The 17,074-nt window shown below is 41.7% G+C and overlaps 1 protein-coding gene across 2 annotated transcripts in view; it reads left to right on the top strand.

Moving 5' to 3' along the window:
• Positions 1-14,398, top strand: part of ZER1 (zyg-11 related cell cycle regulator) — a 50,815-nt gene extending 36,417 nt beyond the window's left edge. For both annotated transcript variants that reach the window (XM_033961553.1, XM_033961552.1), the window contains exons 13-16: positions 2,526-2,714; positions 11,524-11,621; positions 12,369-12,471; positions 12,761-14,398. In XM_033961553.1, coding sequence (XP_033817444.1) covers positions 2,526-2,714; positions 11,524-11,621; positions 12,369-12,471; positions 12,761-12,818 — 448 coding nt within the window. In that variant the 3' untranslated portion in view covers positions 12,819-14,398. The remainder of the gene's footprint in view (positions 1-2,525; positions 2,715-11,523; positions 11,622-12,368; positions 12,472-12,760) is intronic.
• Positions 14,399-17,074: the final 2,676 nt, after the last annotated feature.

The raw sequence follows: 17,074 nt of genomic DNA, 5'->3' as shown, positions 1-17,074 counted from the left end.
ATCTCTGGATTCTGGGGCCTCTCTGCAGATCGAGTTCTCCTCCAAGATATTGGGAGTCCTTTTTGACTCCTCTCTTATCTTTAAAGATCAAATAAATTCTTTGGTTAAGAAATGCTTTTTCAGTCTACAAATGCTGAGGAAGGTTAGATCTCTTTTCCACCAACAACATTTTTCCATTCTGGTTCAATCAATCATATTATCCCGGTTAGATTATTGTAACGCTATCTATTATGGCTTTTTTTTTTTTTTTTAACGTTCTTTATTCATTTTCAAATTGAACAGCAAGTGCACAAAATAATATACTATACAATAGAAATTCATAGAGAGTTCTGATTATTCTGGCATTACAAAGACTTGTTTCCAAAGATTACAATTGATTCAGAACACCGCAGCAAAGTTGATTTTTAGAAAAAGCAAATTCGACCATATGACTCCTGTGCTTTTGAGCCTTCATTAGCTCCAGGTTTTTTTCAGGATCCAATTCAAATGTGCTTGCATCACTTTTAAAATCTTATATAGTATTTTTATTCCTCTTGTTCCTCTGCTATGGAACATTTACAGATTTTCCTTTGCAAGAGGCATTCAACAATTCAAACTCTCCCTCCCTTCCAGAAAAGGGATTAAAGGAGTCAGGGATTTTAGTAATTCTTTGGCTTTTAAATTTTCTCAATTATGAAATGAACTCCCTTTAACTTTGAGAAGCCCTAGTTCTTTTCAATTCATTTGCAAATCTTTAAAAACTTTCTTATTTTCTAAACATTTTGAAAATTAATTATTGGTAATTCGCTGCTATTTTTTTAATACTCATTTTTCCTAATTACTATTAACTGAGTCGAGCTTCCTTTGGTTGATGATCCGGTATATAAAGCTAAGTTTTAGTTTAGTTTAGTTTCTATCATCTCAGACTAAGCAAGATTCCAGAACTCCAAATAGTAGCAACATTCCATGCAGAATCCACAAAGAGTAGCAAGATTCTAGAATCCCAAAGAGCAGCAACATTCCAGGGCTACCGATCCAGGGCAAGCAGAGGCTTCCCCCGTGTCTTTTTTTTTTTTTTTTAAATAAATCTTTATTAATTTTTAAATATTAACAGTGCAATACACAGGTATAAGAATATATAACAAGTTAAGAAAAGCACATTCAACTTACAGATATTCAAAATCAATCATTTTCTACTCTAAACCTGCTAATACCCATTCCCTTTGGTGTTAAAATAGTTGCTGCAAAGGTGATGCCACTCATTCAGTCTCACCACTGGCTGTCCATCTCACCTGCCACAGCCACAACTCATTCTCCCAAATGATGCTTGTCCACTCAGGTGGAGAGCCCACCTCTTTCTCTTTAAGATACAGGAAGCACAGACTCTTTGCAAAAAATACCTTCACATCAATCACCTAGAACTCTAAGCCATATTCTACATCCTGCATATGTTAAAGCCTTGGATACAAGCATAGACATCCTCCTCCGCATGGACAATCAAGAAGCTAAGATTTACATCAACAAGCAAGGAGGCAGAGACTCCCTTCGACTCTGTCAGAAGGCCACTTGAATAAGGCACTTTAGCTCTGCTATTCAGACTGCAACGCATCTGCCTGGAGAGTGCAACCAGATTGTAAACTCACTCAGTCACAAGCTTGATCTTCACAAATTGTTTCTTGAAACCACAGTGGCCTTAACAGATGTAACACCCCAAGATCAACCTGTTTACCATTCTGGGAAATGCAAAATGTACTGCCTATTGCTCTGTTCTTCCAGAGAATAGTAGCATAGTCTACCATGCTTTTGCCATCTCATGGAAAAGAGGCCTTTTATATGTATTCCACCCCTTTCCACTTATCTCCTGAGTTTTCCAAAAGATATGGCTAGACACAGCCCAGTTTATCCTAACAGAGCCACATGACCCAAGCAAATTTAGTTCCGTCTGCTTTCTATGTAAGTTGACTAACCTGTATCTTTGGAACATCAGCCATCTATCTTGCATAGTAACATAGTAAATGAGAGCAGATAAAGACACCATATGGTCCATCCAGTCTGCCCAACAAAGTGCCTACCTGGCACTTGTTACAAAATTATTCTCTTTAGTAGTTTAGTCTGCATATGCTATGCCAGTGGCTTCCAATGTGTGGCCCTCAAAGCCCTCCATTGTGGTCCTCAGTTGGCTGAAGTGCTCTTCAAATTCTGAAAATGCATTAAATTTAATCTCGCCTACTTGATATAGTAACTGCAAATAATCTCTTAAGTATTTTACTCAGGTGTTTCATTTATGGAATTGTTGACAGTCCAAAATAAAGTGAGTTTTTAAAATATATCCTTGAAGTGTTGTAGTATTAATTTTTAATGTTTTAACTCCCAGTCTTAAAAAGCAAGTCAATGTGGTTTGCAAAATTAGTAACTTATATAAGCTTGAAATTTTCTAGTGACCCTCAGAGCTTTCTCATGTTCACATTGCAGCCCTTTACATGAAAAAGGTTGAAGGCCATTGTGCTATGCTGTATCACTAAATTTAAGTTTTTCTTCCTTGGCAGCAATCTGTTGGAAAGCAAGGCAGATGGTATTGAGGTGTCCTACAATGCTTGTGGAGTCCTCTCACATATCATGTTTGATGGCCCTGATGCTTGGCATATATGTGATCCATCTCGTGATGAGGTGGTGGAGAGGATGTGGGCAGCTATTCAAAGCTGGGACATCAGCTCTAGGAGAAACATTAATTACAGGTAAGAGCTAGATCTATATATGAGTGCTGGAGATGGTCTTTAGCAGGATTCTAGGACCCATCTAATGGTAATAAAAGGATATATCTAATAAAAAGATAATCCACAAATATAGTCAGTTTTCTAAAACATTATTTTCAAACTCAATTAATCAGGTGGTTATAAGAGTGTATCTTCATTCATTTCTTAGTATAATCAAATATTTTTACCCTAGGAGTAAACTAATGGTGAATCAATTTATCAGCACAAATCATATATTCATGTAAAGATCTTTCCTTGTCCATACCAGACCAACCCTCGACCTGTGGGTTGTGCTTATCAATCAGTGATGGAAACAGAGAACAAAGACGTGAGCCCTGCCTTATAAGGGCACGACGTAGCTTTGGTTCTTCAGTATTTCTCTGTCTCAAGCAGATGGTGACTGGTAGGCTGTGCTCTTGAGCTAGTCAGAAAAACAAGCTTTTGGGCCAATTGGCGAACTGGTACCCCATTAAGCAGGGTGTTGCCTTGCATTGAAGCTTTAGCTACTTTAAAGAAACAAAACTTTTTTGTGTGGCTTTTAAAGGATGGCGCAAAGGAATCTCTCCCTTCACATATTTTCCTCCCCCCCCCACTTTTACTTAAAAAGATTGGATGACACAGGTCAACACTTTTTCATCAGAGTTAATGTTGGGTGGGTTTTGTTGTATTTTTCATGCTGATTTCAAATCTGTGTTTAGTTTTTCACTATCTCATTATATTTTTGTGATGAGGCTCATTATATATAATTATAAACATTAATTGGGTGACATATGTGTTTATAAGATAAATGCATAAGGAGGGTTAACGACAGTTGTCTTTGGGGTTTTTTAAAAAGTTTTATTTCAGGAGAGTAGCACGCAACAAACACAAATACAATAATTATCCAGCATAGAAACAAAGCATTATAACCAAGTACAAAAAATTCAAAAAATAAATATACCACTCTCAAATTATTTTCATTTTTCTCCCCTCCCCCTCCCCCCAAAAACAGTAACAACCCCCGTCCCAACCTCCCCTCCATCCCAAAACCACAAAAAATAGGAAGGCAAAGCCATCTAGCTGGACATCAGTGACATGGACTAGCCCTTATACATCACAAAACTACTGACTTTCTCTTTGTTTTTTTATGCTTACAGACATTATTACAGTGATTAATATCAGTCTTTATCATGCCAAGACATTGTACTAATCATCCAGATAGTTTCTGTTACGTCTGTGACGAAAGCACAACGTCGCCCAATTACCGTAGATCTGAAGAAGGTATACAGATTGTACTTTGGCTGTCCACTGGGTGACCAGGATAAGTCTTGGGCTCCACATATCATCTGTACCAGTTGTTTCAATGGACTTCGTGACTGGCTCAATCGACGAAAGGCAGCGATGTCATTTGCAATCCCAATGATATGGAGGGAACCGCGAGACCATATTAAAGATTGCTACTTTTGCCTTGTGAACACAAGTGGATTTTCAGCTAAAACTAAGCACAAAATTATATATTCTACTCTGGATTCTGCTATTAGGCCTGTTTCTCATGATAACTCACTGCCTGTCCTTGTACCACCACAAGATGGACTTGCTTCTGTGGAACATGATGAAGAATGTGATGATGATGCAGCAGCTGGTCACAATCCAGAATTATCTGATCCTGATGATGTTGAATAATGAAGATTCAGAACCAGAGACCTTTACACAAGCTGAGCTCAATGATCTTATTCGTGATCTAAATCTTTCAAAAGAAAAAGCAGAACTTGCTTCAAGGCTTAAGCAAAAGCACTTGCTTTCAAAAGATGCTAATATAACTCATTACAGAAAAAGGAATCATAACTTAACAACATTCTTCACTGTAAATGGCTCATTGTGCTTTTGTCATGACATCAACAGGCTCTTCAACAGTTTTGTCACAAGTGTATTGTCCAGTTGAATGGCATCTCTTCATTGATTCTTCACAGAGAAGCTTGAAGGCAGTGTTACCGCACAAAGTAAATTCCAAACTAAGTATACCAATATGAAGAATTTACTAGAAGCAATCAGTTATAAAAACACACCAGTGGAACATCTGTGATGATCTGAAGGTCATTGGCATGCTAATGGGAATGCAAGGAGGATTCACTAAATACTGCTATTTCCTGTGCTTGTGGGATAGCAGATCTACAGCTGACATTATGTCAAGTGTATCTGTCAGCTGAAGGATACCTATAACCCAGGGACAAGCAGTGTGAAATTTATGCCATTGGTGGATCCTCATAAAATATTTATTCCATCTCTTCATATCAAGCTGGGGTTAATGAAGAACCTGGTAAAGGCCATGGGTAAAGCAAACTTGCCAGGTTTTCAATATCTTGTTAAGAAATTTCCAAAAATCAGCACTGAAAAACTGAAGGAAGGGATATTTATAGGCCCACAGATCAAATCCGTTATGCAGGATGAAGATTTTAAGCTTAACCAAGGGGATGAAGGAACATAAGAACATAAGCAATGCCTCTGCTGGGTCAGACCTGAGGTCCATCGTGCCCAGCAGTCCGCTCTCACGGCGGCCCAACAGGTCCAGGACCTGTGCAGTAATCCTCTATCTATACCCCTCTATCCCCTTTTCCAGTAGGTAATTATCCAATCTTTTCTTAAACCCCTACCGTACTCTGCCCTATTACGTCCTCTGGAAGCGCATTCCAGGTGTCCACCACACGTTGGGTAAAGAAGAACTTCCTAGCATTCGTTTTGAATCTGTCCCCTTTCAACTTTTCCGAGTGCCCTCTTGTTCTTTTATTTTTTGAAAGTTTGAAGAATCTGTCTCTCTCCACTTTCTCTATGCCCTTCATGATCTTGTAAGTTTCTATCATATCCCCTCTAAGTCTCCTCTTCTCCAGAGAAGAGAGACCCAATTTCTCCAATCTCTCAGCGTATGAAAGGTTTTCCATACCTTTTATCAGACGTGTCGCTCTCCTCTGGACCCTTTCGAGTAACGCCATATCCTTCTTAAGATACGGCGACCAAAATTAGACGCAGTACTCCAGATGCGGACGCACCATCGCCCGATACAATGGCAGAATAACTTCTTTCGTTCTGGTCGCAATGCCCTTCTTGATTATGCCAAGCATTCTATTCGCTCTCTTAGCGGCTGCTGCGCACTGTGCCATCGGCTTCATTGTCGTGTCCACCATTACCCCCAAGTCCCTTTCCTGTGTACTCTCATTCAATAATATCCCTCCCGTCATATAGTTGTACCTCAAGTTTCTGCTTCCCATATGTAATACTTTGCATTTCTCAACGTTGAACTTCATCTGCCACCTCGTCGCCCATTCCCCTAGCTTGTTCAAGTCCCTTTGCAATTCTTCGCAGTCCTCTATAGCCCGAGCACCACTAAATAGTTTGGTGTCGTCTGCAAATTTTATTATCTCACACTTTGTCCCTGTTTCTAGATCATTTATGAATATATTAAATAGCAGCGGCCCAAGCACCGAGCCCTGCGGTACACCACTCGTGACCCTCCTCCAGTCCGAGTAGTGGCCTTTCACTCCTACCCTTTGCTTTCTACCTTCCAACCAGTTTCTGATCCATCTATGTAGTTTATTAGGATTTTATATACCGCCTATCAAGGTTATCTAAGTGGTTTTTACAATCAGGTACTCAAGCATTTTCCCTATCTGTCCCGGAGGGCTCACAATCTATCTAACGTACCTGGGGCTATGGAGGATTGAGTGACTTGCCCAGGGTCACAAGGAGCAGCGCGGGGTTTGAACCCACAACCCCAGGGTGCTGAGGCTGTAGATCCAACCACTGCACCACACACTCCTCACATCTCCTTCCACATCTCCTTCCACCCCATGGTTCTTCAGTTTCCGGAGTAGATGTTCATGGGGCACCTTATCAAAGGCTTTTTGGAAATCTAGATATATAATGTCTATGGGGTCTCCTCTGTCCATTTGTTTGTTAACTCCCTCGAAGAAGTGCAATAAGTTCGTTAGGCACGATCTCCCCTTGCAGAAACCATGTTGGCTGGTTATCAGAAGTTCGTTCCTTTCGAAATGTTCATCAATGCTTTCTTTTATCAGAGCTTCCGCCATTTTTCCTGGAATCGAGGTCAGACTCACTGGTTTGTAGTTTCCAGGGTCACTTCTTGATCCCTTTTTAAAGATGGGCGTAACGTTGGCTATCTTCCAATCCTCTGGGATCACTCCTGTTTTTAGGGATAGGTTGCAAATTTGCTGTAGTAGTTCCGCTATCTCCTTCTTTAATTCCTTCAGAACCCTTGGATGTATTCCGTCCGGACCCGGGGATTTGTCAGTTTTTAGTTTTTCTATCTGCCTGCGTACGTCTTCAAGGCTCACTTCTATGGATGTTAATTTTTCTGCTTGACTTCATGAAAGAATTGCTCAGGTTCCGGTATGTTTGATGTGTCCTCATTTGTAAATACAGACAAAAAGAGCATGTTAAGCCTTTCTGCCACTTCTTTCTCCTCCTTCACCACTCCCTTCCTGTCTCCGTCGTCCAGTGGTCCTACCTCCTCCCTAGCTGGCTCCTTCCCTTTAACATATTTAAAGAATGGTTTGAAGTTTCGTGCTTCCCTGGCTAGCCTCTCTTCGTACTCTCTTTTGGCTTTTCGAACCACACGGTGACATTCTTTTTGATTTTTCCTGTGCTCTTTCCAGTTCCCCTCAGTTTTGTCCTTTTTCCACTTCCTGAATGAATTTTTCTTATTGCCTATTGCTTCCTTCACTATTTTGGTTATCCACGCCGGGTCTTTTGTTCGACTCTTTGTGCACCCCTTTCTGAACCTGGGGATATATATATTTTGCGCCTCGCTCACCATGCCCTTGAAAACGACCAGGCATGTTGTACCGTTTGCCATTTTTTGGAAGTGTTCCTAAGTTTCTTCCTTACCATTTCCCTCATTGCCTCGTAGTTTCCTTTCCTGAAGTTAAAAGTTGTCGCTATGGTTCTCTTCCCTTTCAGTATTCCTACCTCAACCTTGAACTTGATCATATTATGATCACTGTTTCCCAATGGTCCCACTACTTCTACTTCCTTTGCAGGTCCCCTTAACCCATTTAGGATTAGATCCAGAGTGGCATTTCCTCTCGTTGGTTCTCTAACAAGCTGCTCCATGAAGCAATCCTGTGTAGCTTCCAGGAATTCTGTCTCTCTAGCGCATTTTGAGCTTCCAAGACTCCAGTCTATCCCAGGGTAGTTGAAGTCTCCCATAATAACTGTGTTACCGCTTTTGCATTCTCGCTTCATCTCGGCTTCCATTTCTTCATCGATATCTCCGGTTTGTCCAGGTGGACGATAGTATAGACCTATCTTTATTTCAGGCCCTTTCCTTCCTGGTATTTTAACCCATAGCGATTCTAGCTTGTTGGCCATCTCTGCTGTGTCCATTTTTGTCGATCGTATGCTTTCTTTTATGTATAGGGCTACTCCACCTCCCTTCTGTCCTGATCTGTCCTGGCGATAGAGCTTGTACCCCGACAGTGCTGTATCCCATTTGTTTTCCTCATTCCACCATGTTTCAGAGATTCCAATGATGTCTATGTCTTCTGCATTGGCCATGGCTTCTAGTTCCCCCATTTTGTTTCTCAGGCTCCTTGCATTGGTATATATGCAATTTAGATCCTGGTATTTTGTTGTCTTCATTTCCATTCCTGTGCTTCGGTCTTTATTTTCTTCTCTTTTGCTACAATCTTTCTAACCTCCTCTTGCAATTTGTCCCTTGCTTCTTCACGGCCTTTTTTCCCCTCAGTATCTTCACGGTATACCTTCTTCCGAATCGTCGACGCTTGGTCGACTGTCGGCTTTCCCCTTCTTGTTAGCTTAAAGCCTGTTCTATTACTCTCCTGACGTTGTTTGCTAGAAGTCTAGTTACTGCCGTGCTCAGGTGCAGTCCATCTCTCCTGTAGAGCTTGCTCTTGCCCCAGAACGTTGTCCAGTTCTTCACGAAGTGGAATCCTTCTTCCTCACACCATTTCCTCATCCACGCATTTATTGATTGTAGTTCTTCCTGGCTTTTCACATCTGCCCTCGGTACTGGTAGGATCTCTGAAAATGCTATCTTCTGGTTCCTCATCTTCAGCTTCCTTCCCAGAATCTTGAACTGTTCTATCAGCGTGCTTCTTCTGTAGTCTCTCCTGCTGACATCGTTTGTTCCGATGTGGATCATTACTGTGGTCTCTTCCGTCTCCTCTCCGTCCAGGATCTTTCCAATGTTGTCCACGATGTCCTTGGTTCTTGCTCCTGGGAGGCAGGTCACCAGTCGATCCTCTCTCCCTCCTGCTATGTGGCTGTCCACATGCCTCAGGATCGAGTCTCCCACTAGGATCGCTGATTTTCCCTTCTTCAATTTTCGCTTCGGTCTCAGGTCGATGTCTTTGGTGTGCTTCCCTCTTTCTTCTTCTGGGCCTCGACTAGCCAATTTCTCCCCTTCATGCGGTATCCCTCTGTGGATGTCTTCTTTGAGGTCATCTGCTTCTTGTTCTCCCTTCCATGTTGGTGTCGGGGTGACTTCTTCTTTCATACGAAGTTCGTTCTCTTCCACCCTCTTCCTGTATGCTTCCTCAATGAATTTCTCGAGTTCCCTGACTTCCTCCTCAATGTGTCTCTCTCTCGTGAAGACTTCAGCTGTGAAGACTTCAGCTGTCTTGATTGGGTCCTCCGTGGTGTAAAGTCCTTCTAGTTCCTGTATCTTGTCCTCCAGTCATTTGACTTCCTTCTTCAAGCTTTTCAGCTCCTGACACCGACCGCATACATATGACTGTCTCCCCGAGGGGAGGTAGTCATACATATGACAGTCCGTGCAGAACACTAGAAAGCTCATCTTCTGGTTTCCCTCTGCTTCCATCGGTGTCCTCTCTCTCTCTACCTGTTGCTGGTGTCCTCTCTCTCTCTGCCTGCTGCTGGTGTCCTCTGTCTCTCTCTCTCTCTCTCTCTCTCTGCTTGCTGCTGGTGTCTTCTCTTGTTCTCTCTGCCTGCTGCTGGAGTCCCCTCTCTCTCTCTCTCTGCCTGCTTGACGCCTCCTCAGTAACCTTGTGTGAAAGACTTGGCCCTTCTTGAGGCCCTTCGCAAAGAGTGAGTGAAATATTGAACATAGTGGAGGGAGGGAGGAAAGAAAGAGTGTGAGAGACACATTGGTGTAAGGGAGTAAGAGAAGGGAGAAGCTGAACACAGGAAGATATACAAAAAGAGGGGAGATGGTGGGCATGGATGGTAGCATAGGAACAGGGACAAATGGGAATGCTGCATGGGGATGGTATATAGACACAGAGGGGTATTGCTAGACATGGGAAGATATATGGACACAGAGAGAAGATGCCTAGACATAGGGGAGAAAAAGAATTCAGAAGGACGATGCTGGACAGATATAGAGGAGTAATACTGTACACAGGGGGAAGGGGGTCATAGAATGGAGAGATGATGAAAGCAGGGAGATGGGCACAGGGGAAATACTAGAAAGGGACGTAAAGGAGACATAGAGAAGGGAGACACGAACATGGGGAACAATACATACACAGAGATAGAAGATGGATGGTGATCATGGAGAAAGAAGAAATGTCAAATGGTCAGGAGATCCTGGCAAGTGAGTTAAGAGAAGACAAAAGAAAACAGAGACCAGCAACAATAAAATGACGAGACAATAAAAAGTAGAAAAAATAATTTTATTTTCTATTTTGTGATTAGAATATATCACATTTGAAATATGTATCCTATTAGAGCTGGTGTTAGACATAACTGTAGACTGCAAAGCCCAGGCTGTGCTTCTTTAGCTCCCAGCTGGCTTAGAGCTCTCTATCCAGGGGGTAGTTGCCCTAGTTGCACTTCCCTAACACTATTCTTGCCAGGTGTGACTGAAGTATTCTGTTAACTTGATTTTCCTATGTAGCATTCTATAGTAATTTGATTTCAGTTGTCTCGATAGTAGAGGGAATATTTGTGAGGAGGAGGAGAGGGGAGACGGGTTTTGTTGATCCTTGCTCTGTATTATTTGTCATTTATAAAATGACAATTGTACAGCATATTGTTTCTTTTTATACTTTAATAAAATAAGTTCAGTATAAAATCATAACTATTCAAGGCTTGTGCATATGGGATCACATGGTTTGCGGGGATGGGGACCAAGCTCATGGGGATGGGGACAAATTTTTTCCCTGCGTCATTCTCTAATCCAGTAAGTAAAATATTGCTGAATATTTGTGCTGCACAGATAAAAGTTAGCCATGATCATCAGCTTCAAGCCTATCCTACCTTAACAAGCCCTGGTGGTCTAGTGACCTCTTTGGGGCAGGAAAGAGCCCCCATACACACTGTTTCCTGCCCACTGCTGCTGCTTTCTCCAGTGCCACCACTTCATCAAAGTCCAGCTTTTGTGCAGGTAAAGATATATGCACAATATAACAGCATGTGTTCTTTTACCTGTTGGGGAAAGTACGTGGCTGAGAAATTGGGCATTTTCAATGGCAGGAGAGGTCATTGCGTGCTAAAAATTGAATTGCCATTAATTTGGTTCTGGGCTATAAGTATTATATGATAGTAAGGCCTGAAGTATGATATATTTTTATTGGCACCCAGATCTGAATAGGTATGTTTGCAGGAAATTTAAATTCTTTAATTGTGGTAAATTTCTAATTGTTGTACTGCTACCATAAGACAAAAGTCTGATTGAAACTTTGCTCTCTGTATTCAACAAGAAATCTGTTTTTGTTTTCTTTCCTACTTCTTGAATCTTGTGATCCAAAAGGCACAGAATGTTTGAGCCATTGGGAGTGATCTAGGTGCTAAAATAACTTTATGCTTTATTTTACAGATCATTTGAGCCAATCCTGCGACTTCTCCCACAGGGAGTTTCCCCTGTTAGCCAGCATTGGGCTACTTGGGCTCTCTATAACCTGGTTTCTGTCTATCGTGAGTAACTCATAGAACTGCCAGTTCTTACCATTATGTTTGCTTTTAGTTGTGTATTCTTGAACTTGATATACTGTCAAATCATTTAACATTTCATAGCAGTTTACAGTGCAAAATAATTAACATTATTATGCTCACAAAATGAAACATAAAAGTAAATTAAAGGGGAGAACCCCTCTCCCCCAAGGAAATCATTTGTGAAGGCCCGACTGCTAGAGAGCAGTTAAGGTGAGCTGAAAAGATACTGTTTTTCCTGCCTTGTTAGGCATCTTATAGTAAATGCTAAACTCACTCCTGGCTTGGTTACTTTCCATTAACTGTCTCCCTATCTAATTCCTAATACAAGTTATTGTCTTGGCATGAAAAGATCCCCTCAAAAGGGCAAGCAGACCTCTGCCCTCCCACCAGTCTCCTGTCTTCTGAAGAGAAGAGCCCCAGTTGAGGAGCCACTTTTTGGAGGATAAGTTCCTCATTCCTTTGATGCATGTGCCATTCTATTTATCTTCAACTTCCAGTTTGCTGATATCTTTTGTAGTTTTTCTTAGAATTAAATATTATATGTTATCTAATGGCCTTCTACAAGCTAACCTCCTTTCCTTTTCTCTTCATACAGCACAGCAGTCTGATTTGCTTAAAATTCTAATATCTCATTCACTGTAAAAATGAGATTCATCTTTCTTTTACTGTGTTTGTACCTTGTTGCCTGATCTCAGATTTTAAAGATATTAAAATTATGTTTATTCTCAGCTGACAAGTACTGTCCCTTGCTGATCAAAGAAGGAGGAATGCCCCTTTTGAAAGACATGATCAACATGCTCTCCACTAGGCAGGAGACCAAAGAGATGGCCTGGTAGGAAACTAATAACAGCTTATTGCTACAAATGCCCAATATTTGGGACAATGTGGATAACACTGCTACCATAAGAAAACCTAGCAGAGGTTAATTTTGTGATTGAGGAGTGGCTGCATTAATTGGCATGGGGAGGGTGACTTTATGATTGCTTGAGTGATGGGTGTACTGGTTTATCTAGATAATTGCAAGGACCCTGTCCTCTCTGTCAGGGTTTTAAAATGGCTAGCTACCATTAAAGTCAGTCCAACCTTTGCTGAGTATCTTTCTGTGTCTTGTTTTATTTTAGGAAAGTTTTAGAGCGATGCAGTAACTTTAAGGAGGAAAACATGGACACATCCCGATAGAAGCTGGGCATTTTTCCAGCACTGTACATAAAGAGCAGCCCTTGTTCCCAGCACTGCCATGGGAGAGAGATAAAGAAAGTGTATATTTGTGTAGGTGTGTGTGTGATACAGCAAGTATAGGTGGACAGAGGACCTTTTGACAATGAACACATTTCTCTATGTTACTGATTTTTTGGACAACAACACAGCAGTAAGAACAACAAAAACCAAAACTGTGCTTCCATCGTTTGTCTTTCGGACTTTTTAGACCACACAAAAGCCTCAACTGCCTGTGAGCCTTGGTGCTGAAGTAGGTGTGATTGATACTGTCTTCTATCCTGCTTGTACTGCTGCATGAGCTACTGTAGTATACAAAGCTGTATCTTATCCACTCTGATTTCTCAAGAAGTGAGCATTTAGCATAAGTTTTGGCTAGCAATAAATTTATAATGAAGTGTCCCTGGAAGTAGGAAGCCTGCATTGTGCAGAGGTTCTCAAAATGTGTGCTCTAGTTAACAAAAGCAGCATGGGAATGCTGCAGACCCAGATCTACTCAGTAAGCCTTCAGAGCATGCCTTATGGACTGAGTGGAAAACAGAACACAAGACTTTAAGATTTAACTAGGTTTACTCCTTCCATGTGTTCATTCAGCACTAACCCTACAAATAAGGTCCTCATCACTAGCTGTCTTTGAACCTTTGGAACATTTGCAGTACAGTCTCCTTATATACACTTGTTTGATGGGAAGCTGCCTGCACACCAGCTGGCCAATCCTAGGCATCCTCCACTAAAGCCGGCAGCATCCAGACCCACATTCACCAGCTAGAGATAGCATTTTCAGGGTTTGAATAGCAAATCACACAGATTTAAAAACACAGTACTGCTTGCTCATTTTTAGACCCCCTGTAACACTATAGACTCCTGTAAGATGTAAATAGTCACTGCAAAGGCAGTCTTAGTGTACACATGGTCCTTGTACCTCTGCCATTTTCTTTTGATATTGTAAAACTTGGTTTCTTTTGTTTTCTGAACTAATATATATTTTTGTGTAACCTTTTGATTGTTCCTATGTTTTGACAAGTCATGGGTTGCTATTTTCTGATGTATTTTTTTCCAAGTAAGTATTGGGACAGTGTGATGGGGTCTGCTTATCCTCAGTGGAACCCATCACTCGAGCTTCAGTCTCAGCGTTCAGAAGATAGACTTCTTAGGTTTCTTTCAGATGTTCTTGTGCCTGTCTTAAGGACTTCTTTTTGTGCAGTTAAGTAAAAAGTCTGAATTGGGCATCTAACAATTTGGTCAGTGCAATTAAGAAAATTTTCTCAGGCCACAATGGAGCCAGCTGTAAATGGTCCTGTAATATAGGACTATTCCTGGATTACTTCTAGAAGAAATAAGATGGGAATGTGAACAAATAAGGAAATGAGCAGTGTGAAATCTGTATCATTTCTAATACAGAGAGAGGAAGAAGACAGAATTGTGGTGGCTGCATATCTGTGGCTTTAGCAATTTCAGAGGAGCATGCATTGGTGGGGCAGCCAAGGTAACTTGTAACTCTAATCAATAATATAAATTTTTAATAAAATTCCCAGTAAAATTAATTCATGTATGGTTGTGCAGTGAGTTTCTCAATTGTTTTTCTGAGCATAATAGTTTGTGACTTGGATACTAGTATCTACATGATGTTTGTAGAGCTCAGAACACTGCAAAAATGTGTGGGTGTGCAGAGGGATTCAATTTAGCACAGGTATATGGGTATCTTTGAACTTATACTGAGTATACCTAATGTGACCATACGTCCCGTTTTGAACAGGACCATTCCGTTTTTAGATCGCCTGTCCCGTTGTCCCCATGCACAGCTTCGGGATGCTAAAATGTCCCATTTTCAGAAAGGGCATCCCGAAGCTGTGTATGGGGACAACAGGACAGGCGATTGCGGAGCCAGGGATTTCTCCCTGCTTTCCCAAAGCTGATACAGCAATAGATCAGATGCGTGCAGCGACTGTACAAGCTTTCCTCCCCAACATCAATTTGGATATCAGAGAAGAAGTTCTGGGCCATCCAATCGCCTGGCTGGTCCGGAACTTCCTCTCCAACGTCAGAATTGACATTGGGGGGGAAGGCTAGTGCAGTCGTTGCACGCACCTGGTCTGTTGCTGCTATGGCTGCGGTGACTTGGAGAAATCAGCGGCGGCTTGGGGGGGCAGGGAGAGAGAAAGAAAGGGGGGCAGGGAGAAAGAGAGAAAGAAATATTGGATGCACAATCAGAAGGAAGTGCAACCAGAGACTCATGAAATCACCAGACAACAAAGGTAGGAAAAATTATTTTCAATTTAGTGTTCAAAATGTGTCAGTTTTGAGAATTTATATCTGCTGTCTATATTTTGCACTATATTTAACGGGTTCTGGGGGGGATCCGGGGAAGGGTCTGGGGGTTCCTGTCCCATTTTGAGGAAAAAAATAAATGGTCACATTAAGTATACCATATACAAGTGAGTTGATATGATAGATTTAAATGACAGTAATTCAAGGCTGAAAATGTATTTTTGAAGCACAGGTTCCAGCCTTCTTGTTTCCTCTTCTGCAGTGGTATGGGCTAAGCAATAATTTGATTTTAATATTTATATACCGCACAATCCAAAACTGTGAAGGGTAGGGAAGGAGGAATTAGATCTGCTAATTTACTTTCCTTTGTCTCTCCAGACCAGCATAGATGAGTTATGCACTCTGACTTGCAGATAGAGACTGAGAATCACTGACTTGTAAGTTTGGCTATAAGCCTGCTGTGCAAGCCCTCAGAAAGCCAGTAATTGAATAGCCAAGTAGAAAACACTGACAAGCACCAATAAATTCACAGGGTAGGATGCAATGTACTGCTGCTCCTCTAGCACCACCAGCTCGCACAGCACAGAATATACATGTGTTGCCATGGTTGACGCCCAAACATACTTGGGCCCCCAGTGCTCTGTTCTTTAATTATGTTTTGTCTCTCTATTCACTCTTTTTTAAGCATTTGTTCATTAATCTGAACTTGGTCAAGAAAGAAAAACTTCATGCCTGAAATCCAGCATTACCAACCTCTCGCAGCCACAATGTGGCATAAGAGCAACTACCAACAGAACTGGGCAGGCTCTGTGTTGATCTGTAGGGGCTAAAGGAAAGTAAATTAGTAGATAAGATCTAATTTTCACTTCCATAGTGTCCACCACACCAACACAAATGAGAAGTGTCAGTACACTGCATGTACACTAATGACCATTATGAACTGGTCCCTTGGAAACCAGCTTCCAAAACCTGCATTTCAAAGGGTGCATCCTGGCGTGACTGAACATCCCACTGAAGTTACAAGCAAAGTATGCAGCAATGACCAAATGGCCATATGTCCAGAGGCAGAACCATAAGAATAGCCTTACTGGGTCAGACCAATGGTCCATCAAGCCCAGTAGCCCATTCTCACGGTAGCCAATCCAGGTCACTAGTACCTGGCCAAAACCCAAGGTGTAGCAATATTCCATGCTACCAATACAGGGCAAGCTGTGGCTTGACCCTCATGGAATGCACCTTAAGCCTAAAGGACACTTGACATCCCTTCAGCAGATAAGCTGACACAATAGTCTCCTTAATCCAATGCACAATAGTCTCCTTAGATGCTGCTTATTTTTTTCTATATTTACCCTAAAGGATGAAGAATTGGTCTGAATGCCAAAACTCTTTTGTCCTAGACCAGGGGTGTCCAACCTTGGGCACTCGCCAGGTTGGGTTTTCAGGATTTCCAAAATGAATATATCTGTTTTCATACAATGGAAGCAGTGCATGCAAATAGATAAGCAGGACCTGCGCCTAGGAAGTGACGTCAAAGGGGTGTCGACACCACTGTGGGCAGCAAAACTGTATGAATGGGTTTCTTCATGTGACGGAAATGGAAATGGATGGCCGATTAGCGTTTGAACTTACCCAGACTCCGTGCTGATGAGGAGTAAACTAGCATGTTACCTCATTGATTGCAAGAGAATTGTTTTTGTGGCATCTGTGCTGTGACTGTAATAGCCATGAAGAGGAGTATTTGAACTTTGGAGGAAGGTGTTCTATGCCCAGTAAACCACAACAGACCCTGCCGAAGAAGTAGAGGAGTAAACCCAGCTGTGGATATTGAGATCTTGGCGTGGATTATTGACTTTTTATCTAAAACAGACTTTGCCGGGTCTAGCTAGGGGAGGAGAGGAGCGTGACCTGTAGCTGGCATCCTTGCGAGGGAGGTCCTTGTTTGGAGAGTGAGG

This window comes from Geotrypetes seraphini, chromosome 10 (genome assembly GCF_902459505.1).
Source record: "Geotrypetes seraphini chromosome 10, aGeoSer1.1, whole genome shotgun sequence".
NCBI classification, from domain to species: domain Eukaryota; kingdom Metazoa; phylum Chordata; class Amphibia; order Gymnophiona; family Dermophiidae; genus Geotrypetes; species Geotrypetes seraphini.
This window is presented reverse-complemented; position numbering and strand designations above follow the sequence as displayed.